Source organism: Thunnus albacares, chromosome 1, assembly GCF_914725855.1.
Source record: "Thunnus albacares chromosome 1, fThuAlb1.1, whole genome shotgun sequence".
Lineage (NCBI taxonomy): Eukaryota > Metazoa > Chordata > Actinopteri > Scombriformes > Scombridae > Thunnus > Thunnus albacares.
In genome coordinates, this window is record NC_058106.1 from 17,415,535 (window position 1) to 17,432,858 (window position 17,324).

Consider the following 17,324-nt stretch of genomic DNA (forward strand, 5'->3'; position numbering starts at 1 on the left):
CACAGTCGCGTGCCTGGATGGCTGCGAGTCTCCGTCACTCTCAGAACCGTAATCAGCAAGCTGCACATTCCAGGAGAGAGAGAAAGAGTGTGTATGTGTGTGTGAAAGAGAGGGTAAAGATGTCTTGATGGATTATTGGATGGACCTGGTTATCCATTACGCAGAAGGAGTCTAATTTCGGGGGCATTATCAGCAATGGATTGGACAAACTGATGGAAAAACAGACAATTTCAGCGTGTAAATAGAGAGGTAAGTCAGATGAAAGTAATAACCTGACAAAGATATTGGCTCATTTTTGTAAAAATCACATTGTGATGTATTGATTCATCACTTGTGCTTTTGCGCTTACTGCAGACAAAGCAGCTTATTAGTACTGTGTGTGTCTGCCAAATGTCTGAGCTGTAATACATGTTGGCTCATTCATGTATTTTGCTTTAGAAACAGTTCTTAAAGCATTTTTCCATTCAAATGTGGAAGAAAACAAAGTGCAGTTAGCTTTATTTAACGCACAAGGAAAAGGTATTGTATTGTAAGGTACTGTATGATTAGGTTATCAGTGCACTGTGAAACTTGCCACGTTAGTGATATGGTGTATGATCATTAACTCAAGCTGATGCCCGGAGAGCCAAATGCCTCCACAGTGAAATCTGCCATTTGATATGAATGAGTCCAATCTGAATCGTATAGTAGTTTCAGGTTTCAGAAATTTTTAAATAAAAGTTATATACCATACGTAAAACATTTTTAGGAATAAGGGTCACTACAGTTAAAATAGCCAAAAAAAAGTATATACATGCTATACATGTTCTCAATGGCCAGTTATATTTTTAATGGCTAAAATATTGTTGGAAGAATATTTAAATATTTAAAGATGGCTCATATAAATACAGAAACATTCTTAACATTTGAAAAATCATCGATTGGGAATTAAAAACACACATTAATCAATTACTATCCTCATTATGCCTCATTACGCATGACGCATAACGCACAAACAGCAGTTATGCATGAAGTTTCTGTCACCAGGTGAAAAGGGGAAAGAACATGGACGCTGAAAGTTTTATTCAACACGTTGAACGAGACGTGGAGGGCACTTCGCTGCCGTTATCAGTGACCGCCGACTGGTTGGAGGACGGAAACGAGACGACTGGGAATCAGTTCCAGCAGCCTGACTGGCAGGTGGGAGAAATTCAGAGAGATTAGAGCCTTTAGAGCCAGCTCTCTCTTACTGAGGGACATACAGTATGTGGCATAACTGGGAAGCATTGAGAAGATAATTTCAAGAAAGAATGGATAAAAATGTGCACTACTCTATAAATCTACTAAACCAGAGGAAAAACCATTTATGCTTTAAGAAATTCTGTGTTTAAAATGTGTAGTCTTAATAGAGAGGGTTCTCAAGATGTTCAAGAGTCTTGTGTCTTTGATCTTTCTGTGACATTGGAGACCCAAAAAATATCAAACATCAAAGATATAAAATTAAAATAGAATACAATTACAGTTCACTGAAGTGTTTGAATGGTGCTTTACAGACTGATTCATCTTCTAGACAAGCCAGTGACTTCAAAGTTTAGGGAGGATATTATCTATTATTTTTCCATTTTATATATTTATGTGTGCTCGCTGAGTGCTTTTTGTTTGGGCTTTTTACTATTTTATTTGCCCTGCAGCCCTTTGAACTTACTCTGTGTAACTAACTGCACACACAAAATATTTTTTAGGATTTAACAATCCTCCTCTCCTCTCCTCTCCTCTCCTCTCCTCTCCTCTCCTCTCCTCTCCTCTCCTCTCCTCTCCTCCCCTCCTCTTTCTTCTCCTCCTCTCCTCTTCTACCTCCTCTCCTCCCCTCCTCCTCTCTTCCCCTCGTCTCTCCTCTCCTCCTCTCCTCTCCCACCTCCTCTACTACCTCCTCTCCTCTCCTCCTCTCTTCTCTCCTACTTCCTCTCCTCTCCTCTCCTCTCCTCTCCTCTCCTCTCCTCTCCTCTCCTCGCCTCCTCTCTCAGGTGGCTCTGTGGGCTATAGCGTACTCCCTCATCATCCTGGTGTCCATCACCGGGAACGTCACAGTCATCTGGATTATTCTCGCTCACAGACGTATGAGGACTGTGACCAACTACTTCATCGTCAACCTGTCCTTCTCTGACGCTTCCATGGCAACCTTCAACACTCTTTTTAACTTTGTCTACGCGCTTCACAATGACTGGTACTTTGGCCTGGGCTACTGCCGGTTTCAGAACTTCTTCCCCATCACTGCCATGTTTTCATCAATATACTCGATGGCTGCCATCGCAGTGGACAGGTGAGAAAGCTCTCTTACAAACAGTGCAAAGGCCTTTACATACAGATGGTGTGTGAGGACATAGATTAACTCTAATTTGACCATGTTTAATGTTTCTCAAAGAAGAGTCACATCACATTTAGGTTGAGGCTCTCCAAAGTGCCACAAAAAAGAAAAAGTCAGCACCTAAGAAACGGTTTGGTACCAGCAATTAGACACTAATGGGATAGATGATCCCCATTTACCTCATGTAGGAGCTGCATTATGCAAATGGTCATAGTTTAAAAGGGGATGGATAACCACTTACTGAAAGAGTCCATTCAGCAGTACAAAACCAATCATTATTAGTATTAGCAAATAATACACCCAACAACTTCACTGCTACATAATTACATTATCTGTGATGAATTCACATGTATTTTTTTATGGATTTTAAATATGTTATATTAATGTTATTATCATACTTGTTAATAGCTACAAATTATCCTATACCTGTCATAATTGTTTATGTATCTCATGTATTTTGCTCTTCAGAGGCAAACTCAAACAATATTTTTCATCAGTTAAGTTTTCTCTGGCCCTTTTTCAAGTGTTAAAGGTAGAACAGCAACCACTTCTGATATTTCCAGTCTTTTAGTTGACATAATCATATTATTATTAATAATAATATTATATATCACATGCATCACTTGATATCAGCAGCAGCAGCAGCAGCAGCAGCAGCAGTGAATGTTCACCCAATACAAATGCTACTTGAAGGTGTTATGGGTCAATGGACAGCAGAGTCACAGATGTCATTAATGCTTACTGGAGCATGAATGTTCAGTCTGTTCCTAGTCTGAAACTGTACTAATCACACAATATACTGTAGATACGCAGAGTTACAAATATTGAGTAAATCTGTGTAATCTAATGCAGCAGCCCTGCAATAAATTATGTGTTTATGAAGCTCATGTTCATTTTTGAGCCCGTTGTTAGTGGTGGTGTTACATTATGTTATTCTAACAGTTTCTTATGTTTTGTTCTACATCATTAACATGAGGGAAGCAGAATGTAAATACAATTCAGTCCAATACAAAACCGTCACTATGAAAAATGACCATAGGGTTGAATCTATACCTTTCTGACACAGTGTCAACAAAAACATGCAGTGTCTAATAATCTGGCAACTTAATGTAAACTGCAATTTTGCTGTTCCTGAAGAGAGAGATTCATTTCATTATCTCCCATACGTGTACATAACATACTATATATACATAGCCATCTGTGGCCCAGGACAGATGTAGTGATGAATGAGACATATGTTTGGATCAGACCAAGTGTAAAAATCTGCTTATGACGTGATAATTCCTCCTCATTAGTTTCCAATTTGTGGAATCATCCATTTATGTGACTTTATTCAGGCCTCATCTGTGTTGTCATCAGCTGCAGCAACAGTGCTGAAAATGATGAATTACATGTTAAGCAGATTAACTGTGAAATATAATCTACATTCATCAAATGGTCCAAGGTGTACAATTCTCTGTTCATGTTGCTGCTTGATTGGTGGCCTCTGAAGTGCTAGTTCAACTGTAACCTTAAAACAGCCTCAAGAACATTGTGAAGATGTTGGAACTGAGAATGAAAACAAAAACTGAGAGTTAAGGTTGACGTAAAGCAAATTAAACACATGAGAGATTACATAACAGAGTCAGAATAACTGATTAGATGATGGCACATAACAGCATTCTTATTTCATATTTACAGATTATACATTAGATAACCCTTTACATAATTATTTTTTTCATCCATAATATAGTTTCCTTTTCGTTTGTGCCCCCTTTCATTTCATTCTAGGCCACACTTTTCAAAATTGTTCTAACCACAAAAGCAGAATACTATTAAAAAATGTTTGAAATCACATCTCCAATACAAATCATTTTATGCAACATCACACAGTTATTATCCATCAAACTAAAATGAGAACAAGGGCACAACCATTCAAGTACATTCACATTGTTAGTGCCGAATAATTCAAATTAATGATTCACAGTCATAGATGACCAATTGATTATAACTATGACAATACTGAGTGATGTTATTAAGCAAATGAACATAGAACATTGCATAAGATTCATGATGAGTTGCCATGGCCACTGCAATTACCTGTATTTGTTATAATTATTTCACCTTTTTTAGCATTATTCCATCTGTGTTGACACTTCTCCATGACTACGATACAAGGCTGCCATCAGTCAAACTAGGCTGACAACTTCTATGTATACATTATAGTACATTTTATTTCTATGTGTATTCAGGTTCTGGATTCTTGTTCATACACTAGCTTTTTCTCATGACAATTAATATATCATATAAATGGTCAGAATGATTCTTCACCTCAGTTAATATGTTGTTTGATGAGATGAGACTATTGACTGCAGTCACTATACTCTTTGACAGTACATAGCTGGTCTATAGAGGTTTATATCTAGTCTTTTGTTTTGTTTTGTTTTTTGCCGTGTGGTTTAGAGTAGACCTCTTTTGCATCAAGCTGACCCCCTTTGCTGATGCAGGTATCAAATTCAATTCAGTTCAGCTAAATAAGAGGACATTGTCTTGGCAGCAAGGCAACAGAAAAACACAAACACATGAGCAGAATAAAAACACAATAAGACAACTGAATATATTGAAAGTGCTGCTGGGACACAGTGTAGTCATTTCATTGACTGACTCAAAGTTTGACTGAGCAAAATATAAGGTTAGTACTCTATTTCCAAGAGAAAGTGCCCAATTGATTTTAAAAGCAAAGGAGCCTCCATTCATCATTGTTTTGTTTAAATTACTCTGATTAATTTGCTTTCACAATGTTGCCTTGGTGTTCAGAAGAAAAGGCAGGTTTCAATACATGCTGCTCAAAGATGAACACATCGCCTCAACTTTTTAATTACCTTAATAAACTTTTTCATCATCCTTCAGGTACATGGCAATCATCCATCCTTTGAAGCCCCGCCTCTCCTCCACCTCTACAAAGGTTGTAATTGCTCTGATATGGATTGTAGCAATCTTATTGGCGTTCCCTCAGTGCTATTACAGCGTGACAAGATTTTACTACCCCAGAACTGTGTGCATGGTCGACTGGCCAGACGATTACGGAGGAACACATCAACTGAGGTGAAATAAAGAGATTATACAAGATTTATTTATACTGTACACACAGTACAGATACACATGTACATATGTTTTGTAGAGTTATATGCATGTTGTCTGCATGCAAGAAGTTTTATGTATTATAACTTACTATTGATCCAAAAACTTAACCATTCATAAAAGTATTAGAGGCAGTCTCTAAACCATCTGTAAGTACGCCATATTTTTAAGTTGTAGCCAATGATCAAATGGCTGTAGAGGAGGAACACTGTGTTGTTGTTCACAAATAAACACACACTGGAGACACACTCACACATGTGAATGCATACTGACATGCAACAAACATGAGACATACTGACATGTCTGTGATAGTGATGACACAACTCTTTCTCTATGGGGTTTTGGGTTTTTTTTTCAGTATCTCTCTCCTCTTTCTATCCATAGTTACCAGTTTGCTGTGATATTACTGATCTACTTGCTCCCTCTGCTGGTGATGCTGGTAACCTACAGCTTAGTTGGCCGAACACTGTGGGGTGGACACATCCCTGGAGAGGCATCAGACCATTACCACAGCCAGATAACAGCCAAGAGAAAGGTCTCGCACATCTCTTTCTTCTGTCATCAACCAAATTGAGAATAATCACCCTCATTATTCTCACATTGCTCAGATAAAACAGGCTGGGTGATATTAAAATGAACAGATTTTAAACTAAATACTGAGTTAAAGCTGACATGTTATTTGAGATGTCCTCCTCTGTGATGTCCCACAGGTAGTAAAGATGATGGTTGTCGTGGTGGTGACCTTTGCTCTGTGTTGGCTGCCCTACCACATCTACTTCATACTCGGATCATTCAACAGAGACATTTATAAGCAACATTACATTCAGCAGGTTAGCAGCCGTCTTTCTTCCTGTTATTACATCATTCTGATTTATTTATTAACGTATTTATTGTGGATCATCTTTCCTTGTCAGGTTTATCTGGCCATATTTTGGTTGGCAATGAGTTCGACCATGTACAATCCCATCATTTACTGCTGCCTAAACCAAAGGTAAAACACATATTTCATGGATTTTGTAGACAGAGCAATGCGTCAAAACTCAAAACATTTCCCTTATCTCTGCTCTTTCTGTCCCTTTTATGCAGGTTTCGTTCTGGTTTCCGTCACGCCTTTGCTTGGTGTCCCTTCATCAAAGTGTCCGAGGAAGACAAGATGGAACTGCAGCACGTACACACCTTCAGAGTCACCATGACGCGCAGCCAACGCAATAGCAGCACAAATGCGCACACCTCCATCAAAACCAACAGCACCTTTGATCCAAACATGGCTGTCAGCGCTCTGCTCAACACAGAGAGAGATGCTTGCATGCAGCTTAAAAAACACACATCATCAAAGACATTCGGCACACACAACACACATGTGGTGGACAGGCAGGATGATACAAGATCTGCAGCTGCCAAACTCATGGAGAACACCCACTGACAACAGAAACCAACGATCATGTGGATATTCCTGATGGGCAACAGGATTTTTCTATGGTGACATTAGCGCTGATAAAACAGCAGATGGAAATCCTGCCAACAGCCAACAACAGTTGGGCAAACGATACTGACATCCATCCCTGTGGAAAATCTTGAGGGAAAGGAATTAAACCCGACTTGGGACCATTTTTGTTACAGTGGTAAATAAATGAATGTCACTATCAACTTTTCATGTTAATACCAAAGTGATCATGTGAGGATGTAAAAATATAGAAAGAGGAAACTGCTGCTATTGGGAAAGACTGAAGATAAATCCATCCATCATTCATTTCTCCTCCTCCCTCCTCCCTCCATCTTCTACTTCCCTCATTCACCAATGCTTTTCCTGCTCCTCTGCTTTGGAGAAAAACTATGAACTGTGGATATTTTGGTGTAATTGTAAAGTTTTTATCTGTGGTTACTGATTTTCAAGAGCATAGAATGGATGAACCGTCCACTGGCATCAGCACCAAGCCTTAATATTGTAGTTTTTGTGTGTTTTCTTCTTTTGACTGCACTGGACTTATTTCAAAAATTGCAGTTCTTAAAGGGATACTTTCTATTTTCATTTCTGTTTGTCACTAATCATAATGCACAGATACATTGTTCAGCCAGAGAGCCTGATGTGTGAGAGACTCAGTAGTTTGAAGTTAGCTGTTGATAGTTCTTTGTCAATGCTGAAATAACTTTAACCAGACATACAGCTCAAGCATTTCCTGCATGATAATTTGTCAGAATAGTAAAATTCCAACTCGCATATTCCACATCAAAATTAAAAGACACGGAATTAACTATTTAAACTGCAAAATAGGATGTGAAACACTAATGACCGTGTAACTTCATGCAGACAAGCAGGACCAAGCATTTTCAAAAACAAATTTTCAAAACACAAGATAGAAAAATCAGTTTCAGTACCAGGGAAGGACCGTCCTCCTGTTTCTTTCATAAATGCAACATTAGCATTGACACTATGCTATTATTAGACACTATACAAGGGAAATCCACCTTGAATTTACCTTATTTCAACAGGATTTACGGGATGATCCTCATTTTTAATCATCTGGTTAGCATGTATCTGTCACTGTATAGTACTATTCCTTTCAGAGTGCGTTCATACAGTATGTTGCTCATATATTGTGATTTCACTGGTTCATACAACTAATATTTTCTTATGGTCAGTGTACAGTAGAGTCAAGATTAAAAAGTGCTGCTATTTAGAAGAATCTGATGTGAAATGTAATCTATTGCGTTTATTAATGTAAAATATGCTGATGACGTGGATGTGTAATGCACACGTACAGTCGGGTCATGATGTTGTAAATAATAACTGTCAGCGTTAACAATTCAGTCAATGGCTGAAAACCTTCTGATTCCTTGAAACAACTTTTAAAATACACACAGTGACATTGTGAAACATCTGCATTTGTTGTCTACACAAAACGGAAGGTTAATCTCTTGTGGCCTAAATAAAAGTTGATATGTTTAATAAATGTGACAGAATACGTATGTGTGTGCAACAGCTATTCGTATTTGACAGTCATGTGGTGCAGCCCTTCAGCTGGATAATGGGCACAAAGACAACAGCATCCGTTTGACACAGGTTTTTCTTTATTTAGTGACTGATTGATTGACAGTGTTGGACAGATAACAGTCTGGGTTTTGTGAACAGAATCAAAGAGATTAAGGTGTTTGTGTGATGAGCGGTGGCTTTTCATAGTGACTACTTCTGGGGAAATCTGGTGGCAGGGTAGTTTAGACCTGCTAGAAAGTAAGGCTGGCTTTCGTAATCATGGCAGTTTGAATAGTAAGTAGGAATAGAAATCCAACCAGCCCTCCTCCTGTTTCTGCCATAAATACAAAATTTCTATTATTAATTTGAGATTGGGCTGGTGCTAATGTGTGCTCATGAACCAGAATCTTAACTGTGGTTAACAAATATGGCAGTAAAATACATTGTGGCATCTCAAAGGTCCATCTTGTACAACAACTGCTAAGACAGTTTAGTGCCCCATGGGGATATCACTAACTTAATAACAAGGTGCCAGAATAAATCTTTTTCACTTCTGTGAACAATTTAATTAATCCATCAATGAGTATTGTCAATAGTAACCATAAATATGATTATTTACTTTTATTACAGAGAAAAAAAAAACATTTATGAATTTGCATGAGTTTTGCTACTTGCATGATACAGAAGTTCATTTAAATACCCTCCTGAACTTTTAGGAGCATTAGGAATACAGAGAGTGAGTACACGAAGAAGCTTTCTTGCCAAAATGTTTAAAATCCCCTCAAAGTTTCAGCCACTGTGATATTCTTATATACTTATACACAGTTGGGCCATTGGTGTTCCACTGGCTCCCATGTTAGCACCACATACATTCTTGTTTCATGGCTGTTGCTAAGTAACTGACAAGTTCATACAATATTACATCACACCTTGTTGAGGATGGCTTCATAGACAGCACTTCTTAAGACAACAACAACTTATCAACAGCTGTGATTAGTACCTACAACATGATTTCTAATTTGTAAAATACAAGTGCTCTTTGGACATATTTTACAGTAGAGTGCAATAGAGTAGAATAGGATTGTTCTCATAAATTAGACCAAATAAGCACATCCAGCAAGCACATGACATGTCTTTCCCTGGTAGAAGTCCCTCTTTTGTCTTATTCTGCCCTGCAGTACAGGACAGGACCGGCTGAAGGGACGCTTCCTCTTTGTGCCTCATTATTGCAACAATAACATTTTCAACATCTCCCAATATAAAAATAAAATAAATAACAATGTTTGTATAACATATTGTATTTTATCTGGGTTAGACATTAAAAACTTTAAAGCAAAAATATTCCCTTTCATCTCATTACACATTTATATTTCACCTCATGTCCCTTTTATGTCCTGTCGTACTGACAGTGAGTAGCTACAGCAGACACACTTTGGTGGCTTTGGTCTGAAACTGTGTTTCTATGTCCCTGCATCTACTAAACATGTTGCAAAGATCAATCGCTTTATCTCAGCAACTTTGCAACTGCAGCTGTCGTCCTCATTATATTGTAACAGACTGCAGTTATCAGAGGAATCCTCCAGATGGCAACAATACACACCTCACAGGAGATTTACAGGTGTGTTGACTTCTTTCTGCTCTGCACATTCTCACAGATTGAACATGAATGTGTATGTTTAATCTCCACTTTAAGTTTAGACTCAGAAAATCACAAAACTTGCTAAAACCTTAAGAGACGGGCTGTTTTACAACAGTTAATCAAACATGATCTAACTACAACATTGAGCCTGACTCTTTGCCACTAAATACAGCAGAGAAAGCTATATCTTCCCCTCTAGACAGGCTAAAGCAGCTATCATACGTTGACTGGACTGGTTTGATTCAGGAGAAAAAGGAGACAGTGGGTGAGAACAGAGGGGAGGACAGAGAGGAGGGGAGAGAGAGAGAGGGAACCCAGAGAAGAGGGTAGATAACAGCGAGACACAAGATGTATCTTCTATTTATTGTTCATCTCCTGTCTCATCCGGCAGCCCACAGCTGTGATGAGTGCAGCTCCTTTCCCACTGCCGTCCTCTGACAGCAGGAAGTTGACATTACATTTAGGAGCCAGTTCATTGACTGTCTGGTGCATGATCCGGGAGAAACTAGACAGAGACAAGAGATTTTACATAATGTTATACAGTAAAGTGATAAATTGTATTGTGCTGTACCAAATTAGAAAACAGAGCCAGTCTAAATGTAACACTTCAATGACTGATTTCATGGTTTATTGTTTATTTGGCCCAATTCAGTCAGCAGGTGGAGGAGCCAAAGCTGGTGATCATCCTGACATACTGGCCAAACAGTTTATATACAGGTGCCAGGCTGCCAGTAAGAGCTGAATAAGGAATGGGCCCATCTGGACATGTTAACTTAGCGTGAATTGAGGTTCATTTTCTCCTGATATTACCAATGATGGTGAATCAAATTAAGTTAGGCAATAGACCCTTTTCACAGAGGAAATTTTTGCTTGTCAAAGTAGAAAAAGCCCAGTTGTAAATGATAAGCCATGTCAGTGAGTGAGCATGCACAATACCAGACTGACTCACCTAAATTAAATGTAGCTGTCATTAATGTTATTAATTCCACCTGTGCTTTTCCTGCTTTGACAAGTCACAATGTCTGCTGTGAAAATGATCTTTTTGTATGAGGTTTGTGCTATAGACTACAGCTTTTGAGCTTCGATCAGCATAGAAAAATGAAGGTGGAGTGGGATTTATCACACTGGTATTGCCCAACTCAACTCATCCCAGGTTTATTTTATACATAACTAAAGCATGCACTCATCATCAATAAAAGATAAACTCACTATTACTTTTGTGATTACTTAATGGATCATCAGTTTTTGCACATTAACTCATTGATTAGCAGTTCATAACAGTACCTCGTTCTTTTCTTTATGCACAAAGTTTGAAACTGGTCAAAAAAAAAACTTAAATACTTAAATACATAAAGCTTTGACCATCTTGTAAAATTAAATGTACAGAAAGCAACAAACTGATAAGAACACTTGTTTGCTCAGGTATAATGGCCTGCAGCTCTTCTCATCATTGTTTTACAGGACTGGTTTAGCCTGCCTTTGTTTGCATCTGCTTGTCTTCTGTATACTCATTTCCAATGGCCCAGCAACTGAAGGTTACATCCCATCCTGGTTTGCACTTTAGTGGACAGTTGATGTAGTTACGGTAATTTTGTAAAAGTGATGAATTCAACTCACTGTGGATGTAGTTTGTAGAGTGTCCCGTCCACCCCCACAGTGATGTTCAGATGGTCCAGTCCACGGTTCTCTCTGATCTTATCAACCACAGCCGCCATTCCTGCCCCACACAGCTGAGCTGCGCGATGTGACACAGCTCCACATACCTGTATAACAATGAAAACCTTTATCATTATTGCAACACTTAACAGTGAATACTTGTCACGTTTAGCTGAGCCAGACAATATCATATCAATTCACAAATGTTGAAGGTACGTATAACTTAACATGTCTGTTTCTGTTCACTTTGCTGTACAGTCACACACTCCTGCCTCTTTCACAAGACAAGACTGACAAAAAGGTATTGTGGGTTTTCAGGCTTCACAGTGCACAGTGTGCACTGGCACTATTTTTTCTCTCCAAACACAATCTGATGTGCAATAAGGGTCAAAAGTTTGTGTTGATAACGATTTATTCAATTTATTACTAACAATGATCTGAGTGTGCAACTGGATTAGCTATTTAACATTCTGGTGACGCAGTTTTTTGATTAGGTACAATTTTGAAATACCATATTTTAATATTATGGTTGGTTATGCATGCATCTACCACTCTATACCTTACCTCTTTGACTATAATACTGTCATCACAGGTGCTGTCCAGACCTAAGTGCTGCAGGATGGATCTCACTTGCAGCAAAGCCAATCGATCACTAGAGAAAAACAAAGGCATAAAGACAGAGCCATTAGCAGAACAGAAAATAATAAATGTTAGAACATCAGTAGCCTAATAGTGAAATATACAAAGATAATTTGTTGCTGATGCTGTTCTACTAGATGTGCTAATGAGGCACTGATTTTGTTACTTTCACAACTTGTCAAGATAGGTAAAAAAAAGAAAAAAGTCAAGGATACTTCTGAAATTGTCCCCTCTCTTACCTCTCAATCTGCGAGAGGAACTTGGTTTCGAAGATGCCTCTGGTCTTCAGTGTTTCAGAAATCTGACCTCTGAACAGGAATCCTCTCTTGGTCATATCTATCAGAATGTTACGCACAATTTCACCGAGGTACATGCCGCTGCACATTTTCTCATATCTGTAATACACAAAAACAGGCACAGAAAAACACATTCATCATTTATAAAGGACAGGAGTCAAGGAAATAAAGGGTTAATACGCAAACAGGTGTTTCTGTATAATATGTGTATATGTATAATAGGTGTGTATGTGTGTGTGAGGGAGGGGGGGGGATTTTAACCTTTGTTTGCCTGGATTGAGCGAGAAGTCATCCACAGCGCGGTCATACTCCGTCCTCATGTCGTCAAGGCATCCGTTGTCTCCGAAAGCCCCCCACTCCATGTTGACGCACATCCGTCCCTCATCTCCCTCTATCATCTCAATGTTCCTCATCTCCTCCATGTAACACGCATTGCTGCCAGTGCCTATAAGTAGACAGATACGTTATATAGATACGGAACAGCACAGAAACCCGAAGATTCATCATGAAGATCAACATAAACTGACCAGCGATGAGCCCAATCTCACAGGTGGGCTCTTCGTAGGCACAGGTCATCATGGTTCCCACTGTATCATTGACCACGGCCACTACATCCAGGTCAAATTCCTTAAGAAGAAGCACAAAGTATAAAGCTAACTCGTTTTTGCACACAGTGCCATATTTAATTGAACAATTAAAAGAGGAAAGACTTTACTCTCTACCTCCCTTCTCCTTGTATCTTACCTCTCTCCTCTTGATGCCCTCCCTCAACAGTCCCACCACATCTTCTCCTTCACAGTCTGTCGCCTTGAAGCCTTTGGTCCATGTCACCAGGATGCCCTGTAGACACACACACACACAAAAAACAGTCAAGTTCTGCAAACCATGTGAGAAATTTATGCACTACTGTGTACTCCAAAACTTCTATCCTTTGGCAGCTGGTCCAGTTTTGAGACACAGCTGTCCAGTAAATATCAGGGAAGTAAGAGAAGAGGTGCAGACTCACAGCATCGAGGCTGGTTTGTCGGCAGGGGAATGAGAAGGTGAAGCCCAGAGGAAGACGAGTGTTCTTCATCCCCATGTAGTCCAAGAAGTCACTGATACACTGCACAATGTGATCAAACAACTAGAAGGAGAAAGACATGTCATGTCAAAATGTGTTAAACTATGTGTACATATTTCAGAGGTACAAATATACAGAACTGTTTCATAACTTGACTGGTCTGGAGGTTGTACTTATCTATGACAGAGAAAGGTAGGATTTAGAGGGCCCCTTTTAAATCTGTTGTTCATGTGTGTCACTCACTTAATTAGGCAAGTTAAGTCTTACGGTCTAAAGGAGTAGCTGAACACAGTAAAGGTGTTGCTGAACTCCAAGAACAACTAGAGTACTTCAGTTCAGGCCAAACAGAAGTTAAATTAAATCACTATGGATTAAACCCTGTGCATGTTGTACTTTTGGTCACACTTCCATCAGTGATGTCACAGTGGATATTCAACAGCTCGGGACACCTAATGGAAAACATGTGTTATGAGATCACTGGCTGGGGTTTGGCCAGAGGAGCAACATGCTTGAGTTTGAACTTAAATATGGAGCAGTTCAACCATTTTCCACCTACATTATCCAGTGCCCTTTTAAGTTTTCTTTTAAACATATTTGGTGCTAAATGGCGGTTCTGTAGATGTTGTTGAGGGCAGATAGACTATGACTGTGTTTGAAATCATTTGCTCATTCACTATTTAATAGACACTCTAAGGGAATTCTATGTAGAGGACTATATAGTGTGTCAAACGGGGAAAAAAATTAAAAAGATTTTGGATATTATCCAGGCCATTTCGAAAATCAGTCAGTCTGTCACGTTCTCCCTTTGTTCCATGTCAGTGCAATACATGATGCATACACTACATTTTACAATGCACTGTGGGATAATTTAAGCCAATGACTCATTTACTTCACCTAGCCCAGAATTTTCTGACTACCGTGAGGATTCAAACAAAGGCCCTGCGCACCCACACAGGTGTCATTTCCTCTGGCTGAATAGTCAGAACATATGAAACTACACAAACTTCCACAGAGGAGTGAGAGTGATGTCAAGCACAGACCTGAGAAGAGGTCTAATTAGGAAAAATAAGTGAAAACAACTGTGAAATTGGACAATAAAACATTCTAATATCTATTCTGACTAATGTCTTGTGCAACACAGGAGCCAGAGAAACAGACAGAGGAGTGAGGGCAAAAAGGCCAAAGGTCGCAGACAGGATTAGCTTCCGTCATTACAAGAGTTTACAAGTTCAAATTCAAATTCAACTCACTGCTAATCCCAACCAATATACCTCCCTGTTTGTATACCTCCACTTATCGACTTTCCTCTCTGCTTCTGTGCTACTTACAAGCTTACCTCTTAGCTATCAGCTTTCCACAGTCATCCTCCTACCTCACTCCTCCAGCCTTTACAGCACCACCAGGTTAACAGGAGGTTAGTTCAAAGCTTTCCACCTGTATTTTCCGACTTTCACTCCAGTGCTCTGTCTGCATCACTTCAGTCAGTTTAACACAGATTAATGGGTCAAAAGACTTATGGATCTCTCACCTCCTCTCCTGTGCCCTGCATCACTTCTAGAGGAATGGCGTAGATCTTGTTGTGCATCTCCACTGTTCTCCTCTTCCCAGAACGAATCTTGACCAGCAGAACTCTGAAGTTGGTTCCTCCTAAATCCAAAGCCAGGAAATCACCATTTTCTGGACACAAAGACAAACAAACAGACATTTGAACAAAGTAGTAACCATGTCAAACACACATACCTCAGAGATCTGCCTTGTGCAATGCTCTAAAGGAATATACAAGGATGTTAATGTGAAAATCTAAATTCTTGAATTATCACTGTTGTGGAGATGCAGTATACTTTCCATATCATCTACTATGTGTGCTAATGCAAAATCTGAAAATAAATGCAACTGCAATTTGATGCCCCATGTTTAACCACTGCTTCCCTAAATCGGTTTACATGTATGTTGTATTTCTAAAATGTTACTTCTGTTGTAATTGTTTGTAAGTATTCTATTAAAACAGATGGTTTTTTAAGTTGCAAAAATTATTTTGTAAGCAGAGATTTTAAACAAAACCTGTGAACAAAGTGACAACACTTCAGCAATAACAGATTGTCAATGGCTGACAGCTCTGTCAATCAGAGAGAGGCATGACTTTCTGTAAACCAGCTGTAATGAGCTGCTAAGCTGCTGAGTAATGATCTTAGCTGCTCTTTCTTCCCAGCAGATAGACTTGTACAGTTGCCACCTTGATTATGTATGTGCATGGAAGAATGTGTGTGTGTGTGTGTGTGTGTGTGTGTGTGTGTGTGTGTGTGTGTGTGTGTGTCACCTGTGCCATCAGGAGTGCTTCGGACAAACGTTGGCAGCATTTTGACAGTAGCAGAGTCCTGAGTGCTCTTTGAAAGGCCATTTTGCATCTCTATCCTCATTCGCTTCTTTACCTGGAAAAACAATATTTTAATTAGCGTAGTAAAACCCAGTTACACAAAAACAAATGTATACTCTACACATCTCTCTCCCTCCTCACCTCCAGCAGTTGTTCGGTCGTCAGGCGAAATTCTGACAGCGTTTCGGCAATTTGTCGTGATTGATCAGCGAGACGGTAGGCCACAGCCGTCACCATGGCTGCTCCCTTTCCACTGCCGCTCTCAGATAGGAGGAATCGAACATCAGAGTCCGGGACCAAACGACGGACTGTCTTGTGAAGACGACGGGCATACCTGAAATAGATTTGAGAGAGTTTAGTGCTGATAGAGCCTATAAACATAAATACAAACTCCACTGTTGATATCTCATCATCACTCACTGTGGGTGCATCTTGTAGAGAGATCCATCGATGCCAACGGTGGTTCGGAGACGGGCCACACCTTTGTTCTCCTTTAGTCTTATTAGGATGCCAGCCAGTGTGGCAGCTATCAGGTTGGCGGAGCGGAAAGACACAATGGTACAAACCTGAAGGAGAGGATGAGAGGAGAGACATTTATAAAGCTGATACATCCAAACCTCATCAACTGCAGGATAAAATAAATCAAGCACCTTGTGAACTCTGATCAGACATTCAGACCTCAGTTGCAATATATATATATACACTAAAAGAAATAAAAGAAATAAAATACTTTAATACTTTTTCACCCTATTTTGATTCCCTAATTTGAGTGGCATGATTTGAGTGCCATTTCAGCAACAATACATACATGCTGCACAGCGATGCAGTCCTCAGTTGAGGGCTCCACACCAAGTCTAGTTAAAATCTCTCTGGTCTTGCTCAACCCCTCCTTACTCCTAAACAAGACAGAGAAAGATACAGAGAGAGGCTATAAAATCCATGAAATGAATGATTTGTTGATGATAATTACTGTTTAGTATAACTACAGAATTAAGCAAAATAAACTCTATGCGGCCCTGTAGAGTGACTTACTTCTCTATGGCAGAGACATGCTTGGTCTCAAACTTCCCTTTAGTAAGAAGCTCAGGGGTGATCCTTCCCTCGAACAACATGCCTTCTCTGGCCATCTTCACCACAATGAGACGAACCAGCTCACCCATGTACATACCACTGACCATCTTCTCAAATCTGCAGTGCAGTGAGGGAGCAGAGGAGAAGTGAG

At 39.4% G+C, this 17,324-nt stretch overlaps 2 protein-coding genes across 4 annotated transcripts in view; one reads left to right on the forward strand and one right to left on the reverse strand.

Annotated features, from left to right (window-relative positions):
• Positions 1–10,315, forward strand: tacr2 (tachykinin receptor 2). The gene is made up of 8 exons (XM_044346984.1): positions 1–249; positions 1,027–1,179; positions 2,004–2,299; positions 5,234–5,428; positions 5,849–5,999; positions 6,175–6,294; positions 6,379–6,455; positions 6,551–10,315. The coding sequence occupies exons 2-8, from the start codon at positions 1,045–1,047 to the stop codon at positions 6,885–6,887; spliced, it is 1,311 nt and encodes a 436-aa protein (XP_044202919.1). The 5' UTR covers positions 1–249; positions 1,027–1,044; the 3' UTR covers positions 6,888–10,315.
• Positions 8,512–17,324, reverse strand: part of hk1 (hexokinase 1) — a 21,558-nt gene continuing 12,745 nt past the window's right edge. For all 3 annotated transcript variants that reach the window (XM_044346972.1, XM_044346964.1, XM_044346956.1), the window contains 14 exons: positions 17,135–17,290; positions 16,911–16,998; positions 16,523–16,668; positions 16,244–16,436; positions 16,046–16,157; positions 15,257–15,405; positions 13,672–13,791; positions 13,410–13,505; positions 13,193–13,292; positions 12,927–13,110; positions 12,609–12,764; positions 12,295–12,382; positions 11,692–11,837; positions 8,512–10,579 (listed from right to left, as the gene is read on the reverse strand). In XM_044346972.1, the coding sequence (XP_044202907.1) occupies positions 10,432–10,579; positions 11,692–11,837; positions 12,295–12,382; positions 12,609–12,764; positions 12,927–13,110; positions 13,193–13,292; positions 13,410–13,505; positions 13,672–13,791; positions 15,257–15,405; positions 16,046–16,157; positions 16,244–16,436; positions 16,523–16,668; positions 16,911–16,998; positions 17,135–17,290 (1,882 nt within the window). In that variant the 3' untranslated portion in view covers positions 8,512–10,431. The remainder of the gene's footprint in view (positions 10,580–11,691; positions 11,838–12,294; positions 12,383–12,608; positions 12,765–12,926; positions 13,111–13,192; positions 13,293–13,409; positions 13,506–13,671; positions 13,792–15,256; positions 15,406–16,045; positions 16,158–16,243; positions 16,437–16,522; positions 16,669–16,910; positions 16,999–17,134; positions 17,291–17,324) is intronic.